The following is a 23,506-nucleotide window of genomic DNA, read 5'->3' as shown; positions in this document are numbered from 1 at the left end:
AAGAATCAAAGAGAATGCTAACCATATGGTGTTGAAGGCCATGCAAATAGCTATTGACTACTATAACAAAAGCATGGGTAATTAGCCCTCCACAAGGAAGCGACATCTACCAAGCAACTAAACCGCCCTAGGTGCTGGACGTGTTAAAATTAATTTTGATGGTTCATGGGACCTAGTGGACAGATCATGAGGCTTTGGTGTTGTAGTTCGTACTAACCAAGTTAATGTGATTCATCTTTTGGTTGGCCCAATCTCAGTGGGTTCTACTTTGGAATCTGAGGCTCTCTTTTCCAAGCCCTCACTGTAGTTGTTCGACTTGGCAATTCTTACATTTTGGTTGAAGGGGACTCTAGCATTGTCATGAATGTCATTTGTCATCCGGAGGAGCTCCCCTGGGTATTTCAAGACTTTATTGATTATGCAAAGTGTGACTAAATCTCTTTTTTATCTCCTTTTCGCATGCCGATCGAAGTTGTAATTGGGCAGCCGATTGGGTAACGAAATTGCCCTTTTGTAATTGGGCAGCCGATCTAGATATTTTTGTGCCCTTTTTTAGGTAACGAAATTGCTTTTCTTAAACCAAAAAATTAATAATAAATAAAAAAAAGAACACCTAAAAGAAAGATGACTTTCAGTTTATCGATTAAAAGATAACAAGCCCAACAACCACAATATCATTTTCTTTTCTTCTTTTTTTTAGTTGCGGTTTTCTGTTTTCCAACATAAATTGGGAAATCTTGCAAACATTCATAAAATACTACCTCCTATATGAAAGAAATGAACTATGACAAAGTAAATCACCAGTATTAGCATCAAAATAATCAATACAATTTCCAGAAGGGGTTCACGTCCAGGGAGATTTTAACAATTATATTTGCAGGACCGCATCTTAGCCAAATATCCACAATACTTGCCTTTTTAATTACTGTGCAAATATCGCAGTCGTAACCCTTAAGCTTGGAAAGAGACCTTTGGGATAAAAAAAAAAAAAAGGAAATTTAAAGATAGTAAAGCAGATGATAAACATGATCTCGTGCCCCAAACTCAACTTGCTTCTAACTATAGTTTTTTTTATTAAAAACTATTGGTTGGTCCTCTTCAGTAAACATATCACATTCCTTTACATTGCTCCCCTTTTGGGTGGTGTTTGGATAGCATAAATACCTATATGAATCTTTAGAAATTTTTACAGGATAGGAGATTTTTGAGTGTTTGGATGAAAATTTTATTTTTCTTCTCCTATTCTCCCTCCCCCTCCCTTCCTTATCACCACCCTACTCCACCTACCACCACCACCACCACCATCACCATCTCCTCCTCCGACACCCACCACCACATTCTCCACCACCTCTTCCACCCGCCCCCCTCTACCACCACCTCCTTCTCCCACCTCTTCCCATCTCTTTCTAATTCAAACAAGATAAATTAATTCAATCCAACTGAAAATTTTTACATAAGATGCTTCACTTTGCAATTCCTACATTAGAAATTTCCTACGGAAAAAATTCCTTACCCAAACAGACCCTTAAAGTAGAAAAACACCTTTGAAGCTTTAAGCACAATGAAAGTGACAGCCTATCACCTTAATTTGCTCTGACTACATACATTTAAGTAATGTAACTGTTAATGTCAATCAAGTTTGGCTTGACCATAAACATTATTGGATGCAATCTTAGTTGTGGCGCGAATTGAAAGGCTAAATTCTTACAGGCAAGAGAAATACTTCTCTGAACAAAAATTGACTGTATACATTTCAGTAATTAAAGTTCACCAGACAAGTAAAACAACACAAAGAATAAGAAAGGACCAAAAAAGAACAAAATCATGCCAAGCACTCAATCCAATAGGTATTTTGCCACAGGTTTTTGTTGCAGAACACGGGCATGTGACCATACATTGTTGTAAAAAATAGATTTAAAGATCTATAGATGGCAGAAAAGAACTAGAAAAACTTCCTACTTCTTTGTAAGAGCCTCCGTTTTGTGCTCGCTCCCAGAAGTAACAACATAACCGGCTCCAACCTGAAGCAAAATGAGAATGGAAAGATTAAACATAATTTAAGATCGGAGGGAGGGTTAAGAATGTCAACAATGACAATGAAGGCACCAATAAGTTCATTTTGTTAGTGGAATCTTCTCAAAAACAACAGTTCATAGGACAGAAGGCTTCTGAGACATGAAAATACTAAACCAATTGGCACTGTTACAATATCTCCCTAGCCATCCTTTTGCAGTAATCTTTGGTAGTCAGAAATCAAACAGCATTCAACAGGCCCCACCAAGTAATGGACAGCAGACTAATTAGAACACAGACATCACTTCATATATGGGGTACAATTGCATGAGGTTCCTACCACTGAAGAATCCTGGGAGGACGATATAAAGTAGTCTTGCAACCATTTGTGCACAGATTACTTCCATGCTCGAACCCATCACTGAAAGATTGCATGGTGGCAAGACTTACAATCAAACTAAAAGAACTCTCTCAGTGTGTCCAAGATAAGAGGTTGTCCATTTTTATTCACATCCTGCAGACTTTGTTGGAAAGATTGATCATAAGCATCATGGAAATTGAATACTAGGAATTGCCACTTGCAATTCATCGAACTTATAAATTAGGTCCCACTAGTCATGATCAAACTACTAATTCTCTGTGTTAATATACCGAGAGCAGCATAGCTCAGTGTGATGATATGAGGTGTACAATAATGGATGTCTGGTTATCAGATAGGTCTTATGTCTTTCTGCAATGCTGTATTTAATAAAAGTTACGAAAATCGATATTGGTATTGGCCATTGAAAAAAGTGACACAGATAGGCTGTTGCTAAAAAAAAATGATACAATTAGGCCATTGTATCAGCCATTTAAGCATCAAGCTATCTTCTTAATTCAATGCAACTCTAAAGAACTGATATAGAATGATACCTAAAAATTCAGTAAAAATTATATAGTTAGGAAATATAGTTACTTGCATAAAGAGTGGTATGTAATACTTAAAACCATTGTGGTAGAGGTGGGCAAACAATCACCACTGCTGCAAAGGTGGGTCCATGGCAAATCTCTGGTATAAGGCCACACCGAAGCCCAAAAATAGAAAAGAAAAGGAAAGGAAGAAAAGAACATGCCCACCAGGAGAACACCATGCAAACGTCGGACCCATCAGATCTACCTGGGGAGTCATTTGGATCAATCGTAGAATCTATGGATTTGTTTTGATTGCTATAGTAAGAAGGCAAGTGTAGGAGAGAGAGACTTTCATTGTTTCATTGGTTATCTAAAAAAGCTGACAATCTCTTCATGATCGTCTGAAAATTTCATTGTTCCAAACTGAAATGGATCCCAGACAAAGCCGACTGAAAAGCTAGTTTTCCCCTTTGTTTTGGCTCGACATTTACCAATACAGTTACATGTTGACCGATACTTTGATTCATAATCTGGATAACAACAGTACACTTAGAACAAGTGTGAATATAGGTTGGACGTGACCTTTCTTCTGAGATCAACGCATTGGAGGTAAACATAAATTTTTAAAATGTAGACCAGACCTCTTCCCAAGCACAATGAAATTTTAAATTTTAGACCTAGGTGAAAATCATATACAACAAAAGTGGATATTAGAATATCAAAATATGCATCATTGAAGGTGCCAATTGACTAGATAAATCATAAAGTAGAATATCAGACACTTGGCACTACACAAGTTTGCATCATCATCCATCAGAAGTAAGCTATAAAATAAAATAGAAAATTTAAGTGCACAAGAGAAAAGAAATTTACCTGGCAATCCTTCAATACAGCACGCTCTTGAAGCTGCACATTACTGCATACAACAGATCCCTGAACAAAACATCCATCCTCAATAGTTACATGGTTCATCACAACAGAGTTGACAATCTGCAGGACAAAAGAAACGGAAAAGTGTAAGTGCTTTTGTTATCAATGCAAGTGAATATTGCAGACAATTATCTTCCAGTGATACACATTGACTTGTAGTGACTCAATCCCAAGCTCAAATGGGCAGCACTCCTTGTATAGAATACTAAAACAAAGTATAAAGAGAGAATTTTAGATTCTGTCACCTTCACATTGGAACCAATTCTGCAATGACGACCAATCACTGATCGCTTCACGCTGCATTTGTCACCTAATTGTGAACCTTCAGCAAGCATACATTGTGGACCAACCTGAAAATTAAAATGCAAGATCAAAGATAAAGAAAACAAGGAATACTAAAGTGAATAAGTAAACTAGTTTTAATGTTTTCGTATTAGTGGGTCTAAATCTGATTTCACTTAACCAATCATCTGAAACAATTGAGCTTTAATGGTCATCCTAGAATGTAAGTTTCACAAAAATTTAAAAGGGGAAAATACATATTGCCCATTGTAGTTAGGTTAAATTCTAATGTGTCACCCTAACTTTGAGTTGCTTCACTTATCCCCTTGTAATTCTATTTTATGTATAACCATTAGGTCATGTTTGCTTTGAGTTTAAACTAGTTAAGTAACTAAACATCTTTTTATTTTTTATCATATCTAATCAAATTTACTCTCCAAAAAATCAAGACTAAAAAATGAGACTAAGTAATTGAGTTCAGAGCTTATTTTCAAACCAAACAAGAACTTAATTTTTCGAAGTTTTTCTATTCAAACTGCTAAACATTTGATCATTTGCTCTTTATATTATCTCGATTGGAATATTTGTAGCATCTAAAATGTAAAAATGAAAAAGATTGTGATTAAATAAACATATATCAAAGAATTTTCACTCAAAAATAATCTAATTAGTTGTCATAAAGAAAAGGGCATTTTCATCTTTATATTAAAATTAATGTCTACCAAGCAATTGGATATACGTTATAACTATAAGAGAATTATGTGTGAAGTTCCAAAACTTAGTATTAGAATTGGGATCAGGATCGGATATCTAAAAAAAGTAATATATATCGACTGTATCAACAATATCGACCATGGTAGATTGAATTATTTTTTTAATTAAATAGCAAAATCTTTTGAAAAATATTTAGAAAAATGACAAGAAATTAAGAAATTAATAATATATGAAGTATAAAAACTAAAAAGTATATTAAGTTACTCTAAACTTTAATGAGTACCAAATTAGCTCTCCTTTCTCTTTCTTGTTTCTAATCTTTTTCCTTTCTCTCTCTCCCTCTCTCTCTCTTATGCTACAAGACAAATTTTTTCTGATTTTTTTTTCATTTCTTCTCTTCCCCGTCACTTTCCCTCTCTCTTCCTCCCTCTCACTCTCCACTTTCTCTCTCATCTCTCTATCACTCTTTGTTAAAAGAGAAAGGAAGATAGAATGGGAGGAAGAGATCAGATGAAATAAAGAGAGGAAGAAAAAGAGGACGGGCTAAAGAGAGCGTAGAGAGAGAAATGAGAGAAGAGAGAAGAGAGAGAGAGCTCGCATAGGGCGGGATCAGCCGATCTAGCTAATACCTGGTCAAAACCAATCTAGCAACTGGTTTAGCTCGATTTGTTCCGGACATGGATTAGCGGGATCAGCCAATTAGGCATACTTAGCAGAATTTAGCAAGTGGTTTAGCTAGACTGGTTTTGACCATGGATCGGGATTGGCCAAAACTTAGAGCTATGGTTACGTGATAAACAAAAGTCTAGGGAGGCACGCTAAATTAAGGCCTAACCACATGTGTAAATTGTATGTTTCACTACTTAAGGATACATCTAGACTGTTTCTTCTTCACAAAGACAACAGAAGTTCTGTAACTCACTGCAAAATATAAAAGCAATACTATGTTTCTTGAAGTCCATAGATCAATGTGGAACAATTCTACAACAAGGTAAGAGATTAGCTTACTGTTGTTTTAGATCCAAGCACAGCAGATGAATGAATGATGTTGTTTTGTGCAGAGAAAGAATAACCAGAAAGATGACTAGCCTCTCCTACAACCTGTCATATTTTAATCCCAAACAAAAATTTAATAGTCAAGAAATATGCACTTTGGACAAGAATCTATCATACTCAGTACAGAAGATCCTTACATCTCGGTTAATGTCACAAAATGCTTGAATAGAGTTCAGGCGAGCGCAATACTTTTTTTTGCTGGAAAAGTAAGCACAACATTTATGTGTTCGTGGAGATTCTAGCTTAGTACCATGACCTGAAACATTGAGGTCTTGAAAAGCAGTTGGTGCAACTTCACGATGTTGAGACAACCATCGTAAATTTCTATGAGAAGGATCCAATCCATTCCCGGCTTCATCAACTACAGGTGCTTCATTGGCTGATACTTCTGACCGCTGATGTCATGAAAGTTATAATGACTATGAAGAAGATTAGTTTACATAAAGAAACACATATAGCCAAAGATGACCATACCAACTGGGTTCTAACAAGATAGGGTAGCACATCCTGTCTAATACTATGGAAATTATCCTTCTGATCCAAGATATCCTGCAGAACAGTCCTGATGAACAACTGAGATTAGAGGTCATGAAAGAAGAAGAAAAAAACCAAGAATTTTATGGAAACTGGAAAACAATATTCATGAGCTGAGCAATGCCAAACCTCTTAAATGCATACATATGAGCATCCATGAGATCAGCTCGGATTTCCATCTATAGGCAAACAATAAAAAATCAAGGCTTTGTTAGTAACCCGACAAAATAATGTACACATAGGTTGCAAGGATAGAACTTAATAGCAGCAACATAACTATATCCAACAATACATTAAAGTTGATAATGTCCATTTCAAGTAGGCATAAGTAAATTAAATTGAAAAAAACAAAGCCACTAAAACCATATAGGTGTAACAAAGCTGTACTGGTTATTCCACATATATCCCTTGATGAAGAAAGCCTGAACATCACAGGTTTTAAAGGTGTACAATCTCTCTGAGACCTTCCAACAATGTCATGTTGTTTACTGACCATATTCATCATGTGTACTAATTCAAGAGTTCAGGTTACTAAATGCAAGCAAAGCATGAAATATTCACTCTAACTATACTATGTTACAGATGTACTGCAGGTTTACAAGCAATTGATAATGTGCCATCAAACAATGAACAGATGCCACATATGCAATTGAAAGATATAAAGATCATGCCTTCTCCACATATTCTACTAGGCTTCAAAAAATATTTTTAATTCTAGAATCCTGTTGGAAGAGAAATTGTATTATAAAAGCCCCAAGTTTGTATTATAGCCCTTCTAGGATGAGAAAAGCTAATTTTTTAAGATCGCATTGATCAATTAATAACATCAATAAATTATTAATTTTACAAAGCTCAAAAAGTTTGATCTAAGATCAATCTTGTCCCAACAAACCAAGACAAAATTATTATACATGTCCTTGTCAAGCCCTGGCTATTCTATCCACTAACTTGTCTTTTGGCAAAGTAGTAAGTATGCAAGCACTTACGTTTGGCCTCCTAGAACATTGAAAATGACCCTTTACATGTCAAAGCAACATGGGAGCAGATTTTTGGTGCAATATTATTAATGTCAACACTTATTTCCTTAAGTTTATAACGTTTTACTCTTCTGTAGTATTTTACACTCCTATTTTCAAAAAATATGGACAGTATGCACTCTCACATATGCAGTATGCAGAATTAGTTTGACAAGCAACACACAGAATCTCATGCCTATAGCTTTAACAAATTGATCCTGTGCTATAATAAGCACATCTCAGTATCTTAATTATGCCAAGCAAACAACTTGACACTGATCAATTAGTATCACACGCAGTATGTGCTACAGGTGCTGCCAACACCTGTTAACATGTTACAAAACTGCTGCAAACAGGGGAAGAGGTAGGTATTCCCTAAGAGTAACTAGTAGAAAAGAAATGGGAAGACCTATGCAGGAAAGATCTTGTCCTCTCAAGTTACCACTTTAAACAAACACCCCTGTTGTTCCTCTTCTTGACTCCTGTCCCTCTTGAGCTGACTACAGCCTCCCTTCAGTCACCCTTCTTGCCAATTGTCATTGGCACAACAAGCTGCCAACATTTAACAGCACATGCCATGGTACATATCTTACCGGCCAATTGACAGATAGGGGGCTATGGCATTGGCAAGCCTATCACCTTTGGTATTAATTTGTTGGCATCTCCTGCACTACAATTGGCTTTTAGAAAATAGAAGATTAAGAAAGCTAGAAGGGCAGGCTAGATGAACTTCCAAGATCCACATTAGTTCTGTGAATAAAATTTGGAATTAGTTAGGGACTAGATGTGCTGGGACTTATCAAATACATAACTCAAATTATGCCCTAACAATGTCAAAGTAGATGCTATGACATATAATTGACAGAAGCTCTCTCACCCCATCTTAAGCATAAAAGATGCAAGTAGTCTCATTCTACACAACACTTACGAAATAGTTGCTTTTTTTCTACAAAAGAAGATGCTACTCTTCCTATGTAGGCTATCTATGGAATTATGGATGTGACTTTCTTAAGGCTTTTCAACTGATTCAAAGTAACACAAGTAAGAAATTTGATATTCCCAGGTCATCTAAGGGAAGAACAGAAATCTGAAAAACCCATACAATAAAATTCAGTACAAACTTGTTTCATCAAATTAATCTCTAGGAAAAGGAAGAAAAAGAAAAAAAAGAAGAGTGCAACCAGACCTGACCTACAGCCCGAAGTATGCTCTTTTGAACTCGAATGTCCTTTTCAACCTCAGCCCCTGTTAAGATTTATCTGATATTCAGATGAATCACCAAAAAAGAAAATACATGTTTAATATGATAGACAAGCACACCTGATGCAATATGTAATAAGAATTGTCTTGTAGGATCCAGCCCAACAATATTGCAGCGGCTTGGTTTTTTAGCTTTGTCTTTTCCACCAGATGAGCCAGTATCCAAAGGTCCACTTACTGGTAAAGGACATAGCAATGCAGTTACCACCGCACCACATCTTCTGTGAGTGGAAGCAAGGGCTCCAGGAGAAACATCGGAAACAATATCACCACTCACAATCTACAAATAGAATTTGACAATTGCTGATTTAGCTTTCCAAATATGGATTTCCATAGCATCATCCAGATAGGTTCACTAATACCAGAACATCACTCGCAGTGAGGTGGTGGGTCACAGCTCGCAATGCACCTGCAGTTCCAATATCCTCAGGGACTGCAGCAACCTAGAAACAAGATCATGTGCTTCTCTCTCAGTTAATTAAGAAATCAGACAGCATATAAATAGAAGTAGAAGTATCTAAATGTAACAGTAACAGAAGCATGTACAACATGCCAAGCTGCTCAGCAGCCTAGGAATTACCTTAGAAATTAGGGCATCTTATACCCCTTTTCTGTCTGACAATAATTATAGAAGGTTGTAGTGCCATTTGTCAATATATATATAAAAAGAAGATTGTAATCTCTTTGACAATTTTTTGGCCTTAGGGAATGAAATAAGTATTCAAATTAGTCATTAACTTCCAGATATTTATTTATACTTATCACCCTCATCAATTAGGCTCCTTCCTACTGATCCTATTGATTCAGTCATAATGTTCATTTTGAATTGAAAGTATAGGAGTGTAGGACTTCCAAAACTTTTATAAGAAATATCTTGATCAAATCAAGCTTAATCAATATAGAACAGATTACTTAAATCAGTTAAGGACTAGAACAATGAAACCAATACTGGAGCCACAAGATTCTATTAATGCTCCACTTAGTTGATCATTTGAAAGAGTATCCCACTGTTATAAGCAAGGATGTAATACAAGTCAAACATTCCCCTAGTAACTATCAAAAATGCAGTTACTATAAATAAGCTTCTCAATACTATGAGTTTTAAATTATATTTGGAAAAGGGGATAGCCCGATAATGCATCATTACTACAAAATGGGGCATTAACCAAGGCCACAGATTTCTCAAATTACTCTTTCCTCAAATCTTTAGCAACCTTGCATGTGTGATAGCACTGCACTATGACAACGTGCAAATACAAAGAAGAAGCATTATCAAGAAGCATAAGAGATTGCTTTCATAGCATTTGGCTTCTTGAGTATTTTTTTCTAATGAATATGAGGTGGAATCAAGAAGAGGCCTCAAAGTTGACAAGGATAAACAATCTACACCAACATAAAGAAAATCATAGAATCTTGAATTAGCCTGATTTTGTCCATAAATCAATCTTCAGTTCACATCTAGCACATTTTTACACAAGAAAGGAACATAATGTCAATCTATAAAGTTAATCATCTACATTGGAATCTGTTACAATATAACGGCATATAAGTGAATACGAAAATTTAATCAGACATGTTAGAATTAGAAAGACTACACACGAATTAGGATGAAAACATTGAACAAATAATATAGGCCTGGCTTCTATTTATGACAAATCTTTTTCACGCACAGATGTATACCAAGACCAACAATTTCACTATAGAAGATTATGACAATCGCATAAGAAGTTACTTGTATCTCCTTTTATAAATACAATAGCGTGCTTCCTGATTACTTCCATAATTCAAATCAAAAGATTTTATAATAAAAAAGGTAATTCCGTGCATGAAAGCACACGCATGCTTCAAACCATCTTCAACTGATCTCATTCTTAGATAAAAAGGAAAACAACCAAATTTTCCAGACAAAAAAAATTATAATTCTACATATCCGGGAATAACAAAAAAGAATTACGATAACTCCATTTAGGCATTCAATAGAACAACAAGATCTGGAAGGAAATTGCATGTTTCGTGTCGCACACCTCGACGTGAAGACGATCCACAAACGCACTCGATATCCAGCCGCCCACTCTCACAGCAGCGTCTTGACCCTCAACTACCTATATAAACAACAAACAAGCTTCTAATATCCTATCTCTCTGATCTTTCACAAGGACTACAAAAGTGAATTTAAAAAAGATGATTTGAAACAAGAAATTCACACCACAAGGAGGTCTTTAAGATTGCTGGCTTCGAGGAGCTCGAGGACGTAGGACAGAACAGGACGATTCGCTACCGGAAGGAGAGCCTTAGGAACATCCTGCCATCAATCAGAGGTTCAAAGCAAAATTAAAGAAAAAGTTAAGGTGAGGGGTATAAAGAATTGAGTGAGATAGGAGATAAAGCTAAGACCTTGGAGACGAGAGGAGAGAGCTTCTCGGAAGTGCCGCCAGCGAGGACGACGACCTGAAAATCCATGAGAGAAGAGCAAATCGGGTCGTTGTTACCCCAGTGCCGGTGATGGAGGAGACGAGCGTAGAAGGTCGGAAGTAGGAATCGAAATTGGGGAGGCTTATTTCAGTGACGTAGCCTACTGGTAGGGGTGTAAACGAGCCGCGCTAGAGCGAGCTAAGCAGAACTCGGCTCAGCTCAAAATTATAAATCAGCAAGCTCGCGCTCGGATTGATTTATTATCGAGCTCAGCTCGTTAAGCTCGTCTATCAACCCAGCAATGGTGTGAAGGGGCATTGACGAAAAGCGACGCCGCCAACGAAAGGAGAAAACATCAACTTCGACGACAACGGACCATGGCTGTAGGCAGTATTGATGACGAACGACGACGATGTCTTTCTTTAGCCTTCCTCTGCGATGGAGTAAACGACGACCAATGACATGATCGGTGTATCGGAGGCGGGGGGGGGAAAGGGGGGGTGGAGAGAGAGAGAGAGAGAGAGAGGGGACGGGATGGGTAGAGTTTGTCGGCCGGAAATGTAAGGTGGAAGGGGGAAACTTCTGAGTTAGGGTGGGGAATATTCAAGAAGGAATGCTCTTCAAGATTGAGGTGGGTTCTGTAGAAGTTCAACTGTGTCACAAGAAATAACATAATGAGGTGTCGAGATTCCATTTGTTGAAATGCATTAGCTCGCTCTAGCTTGGCTCGGCTCAGAGCTTTGAGCAGATCTCCAACCGACCTTGAGCGGCTACCGAGCTATATTAATATTAGCCAATTGGCGTGGTTTGGGGAATATGGAAAAATTAGAATTGAAATAAAATGATGACTTTTTCTGAAAATTTTAATTCGCTTTTAATTTTGTGTTTGGTCATAAAAAGAGGGATAAGTAGTAGAATCAAATTATCAGATAAAATGGTGCTTAATTATAATAATTAGAATAAGGGATAAAATTGATCAAATTGATTGTATTGTCCTTTTCAAACCATAGTTTTTTTTTTTTTTGAGAAATGTCCGTAGAATTTTAATTTGCATTCCAAAAACTTATTACATCCGGACATGTCGTTGGTGATCAGTGCACACACTACTTCTCCTTGCCTTCTCAATCACTGAGCCGAGTGAATACTCTACCCCCTCTATGGACTAACTCATTTCGAGCTTTCCAAATCTCCCACATTATCCTAAAGGCATATGCAAGGAAATCTCTTGGTAGCTTGGTAGCCATAGAGTTGATTCACTTGTCCACTTGATCTAGCATATTGGCAGCACGGAGACCTATCTCGCTAGCAAACCAAACTACTCGAGCGAATTCGCATCCAAGCAGAAGATGGTCTACACCCTTGGGAGCTACATGATAGATTGGGCAGCATGCCTCTATGTAAGGGATTTGCCTCGCCATCTCCTTTGCGATCGGAAGCACTTCGCTCAAGCATCCCCAAAGGAAGGTCTGGATTCTTGGTGGGATCCCCTTGCATCCCTATACTGCTTTTCATAGCCAACGTCTGGCCTCCCCTGAGGATGAGCTTGTTTAATCTCCTTCTGAGAGGGTGTTGAAAGCAATCTTCAGAGTGTATGCTCCTGACGAAGTATGCATCCAGACGAGTCTATTAGGTTCGCTTATGCTTGCCGGGCTGATATAGATATTAGTGACCACTCAAGCTACATTGGGAGGGAGCTCGTTTTGAATTTTGGCAACATCATAGTCTACATCACTCATCAGATCGCTTACCTTGGTGATGGACGAGGAGAGCTTCAGCTCTGGTAGCTCGAATAGAGTCCATGGGTTAGTAGTCATGGATATAGAATGTCTATTGCCCACTTGCCATCCAACTCTCTTTCAGAGTACTTCTCTCACTTTCAGCATGGAGTTCCATATCCAAGATGCTTGCGCCTTTGCCTTTGTGTTCCAGTAAGAAGAGGCCCGAAAGTATCTCTCTTTCAGGAGCATTGCCCAGTCCGAATTGGGCTCCTCTATCAGCCTCCAAGCTAGCTTTATGATAAGAGCTTAGTTCACCAGATTTAGCCACCTATTGCTAAGACCACCCGCTCCCTTTGGCTTTCAAAGAGCTTTCCGACTTTTCAGGTAGATATACTTGCGCTCGTTGTTGGATCCCCACTAGAAATCTCTCATTTGGTTGTCTAGTTTAGTAATCAGTTCCTTTGGATATATGAATAGTGCCATGAAATATATAGGGATCGAACTCAAGACAGATTTTATGAGCACCAAGCGACCGGCATGCGATAGTAAGTTTGCTTTCCACCCAGCAAGCTTTTGGTGGGGTTTCACAGCTGAGCTTTTGTTTTGGACCTAGGAAGGAGGAGAGGGTTCCCAAGATATTTCTCTCGTTCCTGAAGTGGTTTGACTCTAAGAGCCATTATCACTTCATTGCGCCCTCTCTGGTTGGTGTCTTTAGTAAATGAATAGCCAATTTATTGAAGTTGAGAGCTTGACCAGAGCTTTTGCAATAGAGATCAATGACTGCCTTAAGGTTAGATGCCTCTCTGGTAGTTGCTCGACCAAAGAGCAGTAGGTCATCAGCGACCATTAGGTGGGTAAGGGGGATTGCACTTCTGGTTGCTCTAATCTCGCTAATCTTCTTCCAGGCTCTTGCTTCATCCAGCAAGACAGAGAGGATATTGGAGCTTAATATGAATAAGTATGGAGAGAGCGGGTATCCTCGCCGTAGATCACGGGTAGGAGAGAAGAAGCCGTCGGCACTACTATTGACATGCACAGAGAAGGTGACAAAGGTGATATAGGCACTGATGAATCCCACGAACTTAGCCAGGAAGCCATATCCTTCGAGGCAATCTCTAATGAAGCTCCACTCCAACCTATCAAAGTCTTTGGAGAGGCTCACTTTAAGCATAAATGAGCCTTTTCGACTTTTGGAAGTTTTGAGATGGTGGAGAACTTCTTGCGCCAAGACCTAGTTGTCCACGATTTGCCTATTGGGAATGAAAGCTTTCTGAGCCATTGATATACGCCTTGGAATAGAGGCTTTAATCAAAGCGCAAGCAACTTGGCGATGATCTTGTATGTGGTGTTACACAAGCTAATAGGGCGACAGTCTCCAACTAGCTATGGATTGTCCTTCTTAGGTATCAAAATGATGTTGGTGTGGTTCATTTCCTTATCCATTTCGCCTATTGTGAAGAAGCAGGTGACCTCTATGTAGATTGCCTCTCCTAGGACTGGCCAGAAGGTCTGCAAAAAGTTGGCGTGGAGGCCATTCGGCCTCGACGCTTTGTCTAGGCCAAAGCTCATCAAGGCTGCTTGAACCTCTTCCATGGTTGGGATATCATAGAGTGTTGAGATGGCATCTTGAGGTATTTTAGGTATCAGGCTCACGATAGACTAGTGTTGATTCCTCAGGGGTGGTGGGTTAGAGGAGCTGAAGATCTATTTGAAGTGCGCCACAAAAGCCTCTCTAATTTTCCGATCATCCTTTGTCCAGGTATCTCCATGCAAGCGAAGAGCATTGATCCTGTTGCACCTTCTACGAGAGGTGGCCCAAGCTTGGAAGAAAGTAGTGTTACGATCTCCCCAGGTCATCCAATTGATGTGAGACCTCTAATGCCAGTAAATCTCCTCCTTAAGGAGGAGGTTCTCGTGGATGTTCCGAAGAAGTTGCTCGCGGGCCCACTCTTTGCTAGTGTAGTTGCTCTTCTGGATGCTAAGGATATCCTGCTCCACCTTTCTTATGTTGTCTTGCATGCTTGTAGCATTGGTTCTAGCCCAGATCTTGATTTGTTTAGTGAGCATGGTTAGATTACAAGAGAGTGAGTTAGTTGGTTTGTAGTTTTGCTTCTTTGCTGGCGTTCTCCTGTTCTTGAATTTGAAAAGGAAGTGAAAGAAATCCACCTTAAGCCACTAGTTCTCGAATTTGAAGCTTGTTTTGCCTTTTCTAGTTGTTGGTGCGGTGTCAAGTAGTAGCGGGTTGTGGTCTGAGGATATAGCCGATAGGTAAAGGACTCGGGCGCCAGGATTGCTTGAGCACCAACGAGGGCAGGCGAGGGCCCAATCAAGCTACTCCCTAACCATTTTGCATGGCGTTCTCCTATTGGACCATGTGAAGGCTGGCCCTACAAATCCAAGATCCACTAGGCTTGCTTTGTTTATCTAGTTGACGAAGTCGTGCATTCTAGCATGCCACCTATCATGGCCTCCCTTCTTCTCCTCCGGTGAGGCTACGTAGTTGAAGTCCCTGGCGTAGCAGAGGGGAAGGTGGGTGCTGTTTGCATAGTGGTTTATTCTCGACCGAATAAAGCTATTCTTGATGTGGTAGGGGTCCTCGTATATACCACCTAGGATCCAACTCTGGTCCAGAGTTGGCCTATTGATATGGGTGAAGATGAAGCTTGGGTTGGCTTCCAAGATTTCCATCATGATGTCCTCGTTCCAAAAGAGCCACAGACCATCGGCTAGCCATGGAGCTAACAGTGAAGCTATTGCACAATGCAAGTGATGTGATGATTGAGGTAGCTTTCTCCTTGCCACATTTGGTTTTGGAGAGAAAGGCTATGTCCACTTTGGTGCTACGAAGGAAGTTTTTAAAGTTTCGAATTGTTGGCCCGGCAATCCAAGCTAGGAGTTTCATTGTTGCCCGAGCAGCGGTTCTATCCGTGCCACTCAAAGGTCATAGTCACTTGCTTGTGTGGATGAGATGGTAGGGAGGGAGCATTTGGCTTGCGGTGACAGCGAGGTGGCAGCTTTTCGCTTCCCCGAGACAGCAGGGGTGGAGCGGAGTCACTCTCCTCTTTTCTAGCCACCTTGAGAATTATGTGTTGGTTTCCATTGCATGCATGAGGGGAGGCAGGCCCCACATTTTTCTCTCTCCTAGGCTTCTGCCCTATTGGTTTTTCTCCTTCAGTGGAGATGACAACATTGATCCCGACCATTGATAGGATTTGACTGGCCATCGGGTTGGTTGCCCGAGCATCATGATGGGTATGGCTTTAGCCAGAAGAACGAGAACCGAGACTAGAGAATGGCCGTTAGTTTTGCCTCCGCATGCCATCCGGTTAGGGGATTTTGCTTCTTTGCTGGCATTCCTTGCAGGAGATTTCTCAAGATGAGCTTTTGGAGGCTTGACACGCATCCCGAAAAGGGTGGGTGCATTTAATGCACCATCCATGAGAGGTTGTGTGAGCGACACCTCGGCACATCCTGATGTTATTAGCCTAACCATGTTGTCGAAGGCTTCCAAAGTGTGCAGCGGTTTGATAGGTGACAACTCTGATGACGGTGGGTGCCTTTTATTGCCCATCTTGGACTTTCCATCACCGTTGCTCCCGGCAAACTCCAGGGACCCATGGCTCGTGCCCAAACTAGCAAATTTAGGGCACAGCATCTCTAACAGCTTCCCATGGATGTGCTTCGGTAATCATGCTTGATCTTCGTCTCTAGAGCCCAACGATAGCCGCACTTAGCTTGGTCATGCCTAATCTGTCCACAGAAGAGACAGTACCGGGGCAACCTCTCATATCTCACTTGGACTTTGAGGTTTGCCCCCATTTAGTAAGGAAACCATGAGAGATCCTACTAAGGGCTTCGTTATGTCCACCTTAATATGTGTACGGATGAACCTACACCAACGCGCCGTATCAAGGTCTTCGGTGGTAGTTGTGGTTTTGGAGAGGTACTCCATGGGGAGGTGATGAAACTGGACCCAAAAGTAAGCATAAGTGAATTTCCAACTCTCCCCGGGAGTATTGGGCTTGAATTGCTCAAGAGCAAATAGGTCGCGATTGTAGGACCATGGTGAGATAAACCAAACTGGCCATTTGTCATTTTCCTTTTCGAACACCAGAAGGAATACATTTTTGCCAGCTTCTATGAATTCCATGGCACCTTCCACGTTCCACGCCTTCAATAGTGCATTCCTGAGCCCTGTTATATTATAGAATATGTCCGTAATGAGCTTACCAACCAGACAGAGCTTAAGGTTTCGGGAGGGAAGAATGCTATCCTTCTAGAGAGGAATGGTCTCCTCGATATTGTCACCGGAGAGTAGTAGTGAGAACAGTTGCACAAGCTCCTCATTGGTCGACATAGGAGGGACTAGAAAGCGGGCTTGTCAAAGAGATAGGAATGGGTGGGGGGGAGTGGTAGTTGAGTAGCTAAACAGTAATAAGGAGAGTCTCACAACGGAAAGGGAGGATCTATAAAGAGAGAGCAATGTGGGTAGAAAGGTAAGCGTCAAGGTAGGAGAAGCCACTTTGTGGGGGGAAACCCTAGCAAAGCTAGGAGAAAAAAGATAATTCCTCTAGTTCTCTTCTCATATAATTGGAACCCTCCGATGACTGTTAATCAGACCTAAAATTTCAAACGATAGTTGATTTTATCTTATTCTTAAATAAAAAGAAAACTACTAAATTTCTATATAATCAAGCAATTATAACTTTACATATCATGGAGTCAAAAAAACATTATGGCAACTTCATTTAGGCATTTAATTGAATAAAAACAATATAAGAAAAGGAAATTGCATGTTTCATGTCACACACTTGAGATGAAGACTATAAATGAATGCACTTGATGCCCAGACTCAACTACCTATATAACCATATACAAATTTCTAATATCCTATCTTCATAGATACCCAAATTAAAAAAAAAGGACATGACCAAGAAGTAAGTGTGTGTGTACATATTTATAGAACATCTTGAATAAGAGTGTTAATTACATCAACCCAGTGATACCCTATTAATTCACCACACTATTTTACAAACTCAATTACATCAATATGATTTTTATATTATATAACAACAACGTCCTCAAATATATCTTATTCAAAGATTAAGATCGGTCAGGGTGGAAGGTAATACAAGCGAGCTTATATCCTATTCAAAGATTAAGCTTGGTCGGCAGCGGCAGCGGCCCCCTCCCTAGCACTGCACCTATCTTCCACTCAATCGAAGGAATCCAAGATTGAAGAGATAATCTACGATGTCCTTCCATGCAGCGGTGAAATGACATTCATGGAGACATCTTCGAGATCATGCATGGATCATCACTTGAAGAACTTTTCCTATAGACTAACTGTTTGGTTAGATGTTCAAAATGTAATGTAAGTTTGTAAGCAGTAATCATTTGATTGGTAAACTGAAGATTGTATATTATGTATGTATGTAACTGGTTAATCCTCCCTTTGTATGTTGTTAGTATTTCTCTTCTGGACATCAAAAGACATAAGAAATTATTTGGACATTGGATTGCAGCTGATAGTATCAAACTCTATCAAGCTAGAACATTTGTGCTGCATTCTTGTTTCATTGTTGATAGAATCTTATTGCTCTTACTGGTAGATTCCAGATCTTAGACCTGAATAGTGTATTTAGTATTTTGCTGAATTTATCATAGATTCATTCATAACCAAAGAGCTGGCTCTTCATTTGGATGCCTATTTATGATAAGTCAGGTGTACCAACTTGAACTTTGAATCCATGCATATTAGAATGCTTAGACGTCCATTGCTAGAGGAATGTTGATCAGTTCGTAAAGGACAAGGGAGGAGGATGACGTGATTGACATAGGTAAGAGCACAGTTTCAAGCCAGCTCTACGGTTTAGTCACGATTTTTCTCTTCTTCTTTTCCCCCAATCGTCGGCAAACTCCTCCCCTCCTCACTCCTAGAAGCTAGCTAGTAGAGGAGGAGAGGCTTTCCACCTTACCTTCCTTTTTTTGTTTCCTTTTTCTTGTCTTCTCATTCTAAAGTCTCCTCTTGACCTCCTTTATCATTGCCTACTCACCCTCCTTGTCCTCCAACTCCGCTCCATCCTCTCTCTCTCTTTGTCATGCTCTTCAGCGCTATTGTCGTCCATCTATCACTATTTATCACATTTTGCCCTCGTGTATGACTCCTCCCCACTTGTCTTGACCTTAGTTGGCTTCAATGGCCCCCTACTCTAATTGGCTCTCAAGTTCAACTCCTTCTTGGTTCAACCTTAGATGTCTCCTCCTCTATTGGCAATAGCTTCACTCCTCCCCATTGTGGTCATGAGTGTTTCACCTCTTTCGTTCTTCGACTACCTCCATATATTTTCTTATTATCTTTGGTAGCATTTTGTTGTTAATTGGGAGTTTTGCCCAATTTCTCAAGAATTCTACAAGTTAATTTTAGGTCCTTTTGCACTTGTGTATTTGCTAGGGTTGTGTTAATTATTGATGTCATGTTTTCTTTTGCTGTAATATATATTATCATAAATAAGTGTAAAACTTGTGTCAAAAAGTTATTCTATATTTTCTCTCTCAATTTTTATTTTAAGTCATCTTTAAAATATGTGCCTATAAACTTTCTCTCCAAAAAAAAAAAAAAAAAACCCTTCGCAAAGCATTTATCCAAATTTCAACAGTAATTTTTTGAAAAGCTACAGATAAGAGGACCTAGATTTGTTGATGCATCCAAGACAAAAATTATTTGATTAGCTGATAAAAATACTAATCTTATCACACTTATCTTGCTTTGAAGCATAGTTACAATTGGTAGCTATGGAATCACAGTGACATGTGACCACTAAAATAAGATTATATAACAAATTTCTAATTATTTGCAGTGGATTCATTTCCTAGGGCTTCACTTGTTGGCCCATGCAAGCATCAATTTCATGCTAACTTTCTATTTGATAATTTTTGCATTTATAACCTTCCAAGTGCTTATTTTAATTACTTTTATACCCTATAGATACTCTTGAACATATATTCCTCAAAGAATTGTTTTTTTTCAATCTTTTTGCATAGATATGCAATCTATATGAATGCCCCCTATATGTATATATAGTACTATTTTATGGTATTTTGTTATTTTTACTGTTACATTGTCTGCTAATTATGTTGCTAACTAATATATTTGAGTATTTTTGCATATATAACTCTAAAATCCCTTGCTTTCTTCACTGACACTAATATTATGTTACAAACTGACTTGATGCGATGCGTAATGGTTTTGGACTAGTTTGAGAACGTGATTTTCGAAAGCAATTGTGGATGATCTAGCTGTCGGAGCTTGCTAAATTTTGAATATGTTGTTGCTCTAGAAGAGAGCATTCCAACGAATCCAAGATTACAGAGTTTGGATGGCTAGATTTTAAGATATTGGCCAAACAGTGGTCGAAGGTCGGATGAACCGTAACTTGTTAGCCTTCAATAGCTAGATAGGTGTTAGATTAATTCCTTCGGAGTGAAGGGAGAGAAGTTGCTGTAGAAGAGGGGATTAGAAGTTAGAGAAACCCGACCAAGGACTTAGGAGGTAAGAGGAAGGAGGTGAGAGAGGGCACCAATGGCTAGAGCAAGAAGGAAGGAGATAAAGGCACAATGTTGTTTGATACCATCACCCCTAGATTAAGGTTTGATCTATCCTATTTTCAGATCTGGACAAGATCTTGCTTGAAACTTTAGAAGATAATTCCTGAAAATATAGCGTCAGATCAATGTGAAATTTTGATAGATTGTAGCCCTAGAAAAGGGCTTTACAATGAATCTAATTTTAGGTGAATTGGACGGTGGGATCTGAAAATATCTTCAAATAAGTGGGCGAATGTCAGAGAATCTATTCTTTGGATCCATGGATAGGGGCATGGGACCTTAGGTGGATTATGGAGGTGGCCGGTGGTAATAGGGTGGCACCAGTATGGAAGGTGGTGGTGGAAGAACTATGTATGGTGGAAAGGGTTCGGGCGAAAGTAGAGAGTTCTAACGAAGGGGGAGGAGTGGGCTGCCCCTAAGAGACTAGGGTGTGGCCGGTCGAGAGGCTAGAGGCGGTGGAGCCGTGGGATGAGGGACAATAGAGAAGGAGGAGAAGAAGAAGATTAGGGCAAAAAGTCAATTCCTTGATAATCCTCATTATGGTTGCCATCCACACCTTAAGATGTTAATTAAACAATTCAAAAATGATAATTATTAACCCTAGAAACAGTGGATTTCTAACGACCATGTTCGAACGGGGTCGAACGCGTTCTTTGTATTTGTGAACGCCTATAGGCGTTCGCAAGCACGTCGGAACGCACCCACCCGTATTCGAAAGCAACATATAGAAATCTTATTTTTTTCTCTGAATAAAAACACTAACACAATAAAAAAAAGACACCCATAAGGTGTATCCTTACTCGAGATGACATTGGTGAAGTCCGAATTGTATCAAGCCACCATGCTTCCGCCACCTTGTCCTCAAGGTCTGAAATTGGGAAAGAGATCTATAATATCTGACTCAAACTCCTCCATGACTCGATCCTCTGCATTGACTCTCTGCAGATCTAAAAACAAAGGCAAGGTTGGTGCTGAAAAGAAAGCGAGCTCGCTTTCATCCGATTGGCGCGAAAGGGCATCGGCAGCTCAGTTTTCGATCCCCTTTTTGTAGACTAGCTCATAGTCATACCCAAGAAGTTTCATGACCCACCATTATTGTGCCGGGGTGTGCACATATTGCTCCATGAAATAGGGCAAGCTACGCTGGTCTGTGCAAATAGTAAACCGTCAGCCAATCAAATAAAGTCGTCATTTGGTGACGGCGTACATAATTGCTAGCATTTTGCGCTCTTAGGTGGATAATTGTCGCGATTGGTTCGACAATGCCTTACTCATATATGCCACAGGTCTACCTCCTGCATCGAAACAGCTCCAATGCTTGCACCCAAGGCATCACATTCCACCACGAAGGGCTTGCTAAAATTCGACAAAGCCAAAATCGATGCAGTGGACATGGCTGTCTTCAATGCTTTAAAAGCAACCGTCGCCTTGCTCGTCCATTGAAACCCTTCTTTTTTTTAGTAAGGAGGTCAGTGGGGCAGCGATCTTACCATAATTGGCAATGAATTACCGATAGTACCCCGTCAACCCAAGAAACCCCCTCAATTCCCGTGGATTAGTGGGAATCAGCCAGTCCACCATGTGTTTGATCTTGCATGGATCGACTTTCACCCCTCTCGCTAAGATTATGTGACCTAAGTACTCCACTCGTGGCTCACTCCAAAGGCACTTGCTCATCTTCACTTTCAACTAGTTCAGTCACAAGATATTCAACACCTCACGTACATACCACAAGTGTTCGCTCCAACTACTACTGTATATGAGAATATCATCAAAAAAGACAAGCACATACTAACATAAGAGCAGACAAAAAAGATCATTCATCAGCCCTTGGAAGGTCGCCAGTGTGTTGGTGAGCCCAAACGGCATGACTCAGAACTCGTAGTAGCCATCGCGAGTTCTTAACGTCGTTTTGTGTACATCTTTCAAGTTGATGTGGATTTGATGGTACTCTGCTCTTAAGTCAAGCTTGCTGAAATAAGCTGATCCTGTGAGTTCATCCAACAGCTCCTCGATCACCAGTATTGAGTACCAGTCTTTGATGGTGATTGCATTCAAGGTTCAATAATCAACGCAAAACTGCCAACTCCTATCTTTCTTTTGAATCAGCAGCACCGACGATGAGTAGGCACTCCTACTCAGCTGAATGATCTCTAATTCTAGCATCTCCACCATCAATTTGATGATCTTCTCATTCTGGACATATGGGTATCGATATGACCGAACATTGGCTAGTTCAGCCTCTGAGATAATCTAAATTCGGTGGTCATGGTGATGAGTCGATGACAATCCTCGTGGCTCCTCAAAGAGGTCACTGACTTCTTGCAGCAGCTCCTTCATGTCAGCGGATGTTGCATTGGATGGTGGGTGTTTTGGTTCAACAATAGCCATTTGCAAGAGTAGAGCTCGGTCCCTTCCACATGGAAGTCCAAATAGTGTTTGCAACATTGGTCCTTGCCGCGGCTGATTTCTATTCAATAGCACACTCTAACAATTCCTTCGAAATATAAGTGTGAGGTTTGTAAAATCAATTATTACGGGCCCTAAGCTTTAAAGTCATTGAGTCTCCAAGACGATGTCGGCACCCCACAAGGTCAACGAATAAAGATTTAATGTGAAAGTTTGGCCATGCACCTTTAACTCCATACCTCTACAAATAAAATTAGCCCACAATGTGGTGCTATCTTCGATCATCAAATCGAACCCGTCTGTGGGTTTCGACTCGAGCCCAATCTTCCTATGAAGCCTCTTGTCAATGAAGTTGTGAGTAAACCCAGTGTCGATCAGGATTTTCACTATGGTCTTCTTGACTACACCATTCACCCACAAGGTCTTTGATGCAGTTGTCCCGGAATAGACGTGGAGAGAGATTTCGGCCATAATGTCTTCCACGGGCTACTCCCCCACTACTCCTTGCTGTTCAGCCACATTCTTATCTTCAGCTGTAACCTCATCCTCAGCTTCCTCCAATCCATCTATTAGCATCACCAATTCCATCGGTTTGGCTCAGTGATGTCCAGGTATGAACTTTTTATCATAGCGAAAGCAAAGACCTTTGGCTCTCCACTCCTT

The 23,506-nt window shown here is 39.8% G+C and overlaps 1 protein-coding gene across 1 annotated transcript; it reads right to left on the bottom strand.

Moving 5' to 3' along the window:
* Positions 1-1,723: 1,723 nt before the first annotated feature.
* LOC140766014 (uncharacterized) lies at positions 1,724-11,695 on the bottom strand. The gene is made up of 13 exons (XM_073105389.1): positions 11,091-11,695; positions 10,903-10,998; positions 10,721-10,798; positions 9,059-9,139; positions 8,757-8,976; positions 8,623-8,681; positions 6,550-6,599; positions 6,361-6,448; positions 6,024-6,281; positions 5,839-5,931; positions 4,080-4,184; positions 3,778-3,894; positions 1,724-2,021 (listed from the first exon to the last, which is right to left on the bottom strand). The coding sequence occupies exons 1-13, from the start codon at positions 11,154-11,156 to the stop codon at positions 1,956-1,958; spliced, it is 1,377 nt and encodes a 458-aa protein (XP_072961490.1). The 5' UTR covers positions 11,157-11,695; the 3' UTR covers positions 1,724-1,955.
* Between the last annotated feature and the right edge of the window lie 11,811 nt (positions 11,696-23,506).

This window comes from Typha angustifolia, chromosome 8 (assembly GCF_048772165.1).
Source record: "Typha angustifolia cultivar Huaian chromosome 8, ASM4877216v1, whole genome shotgun sequence".
Lineage (NCBI taxonomy): Eukaryota > Viridiplantae > Streptophyta > Magnoliopsida > Poales > Typhaceae > Typha > Typha angustifolia.
This window is presented reverse-complemented; position numbering and strand designations above follow the sequence as displayed.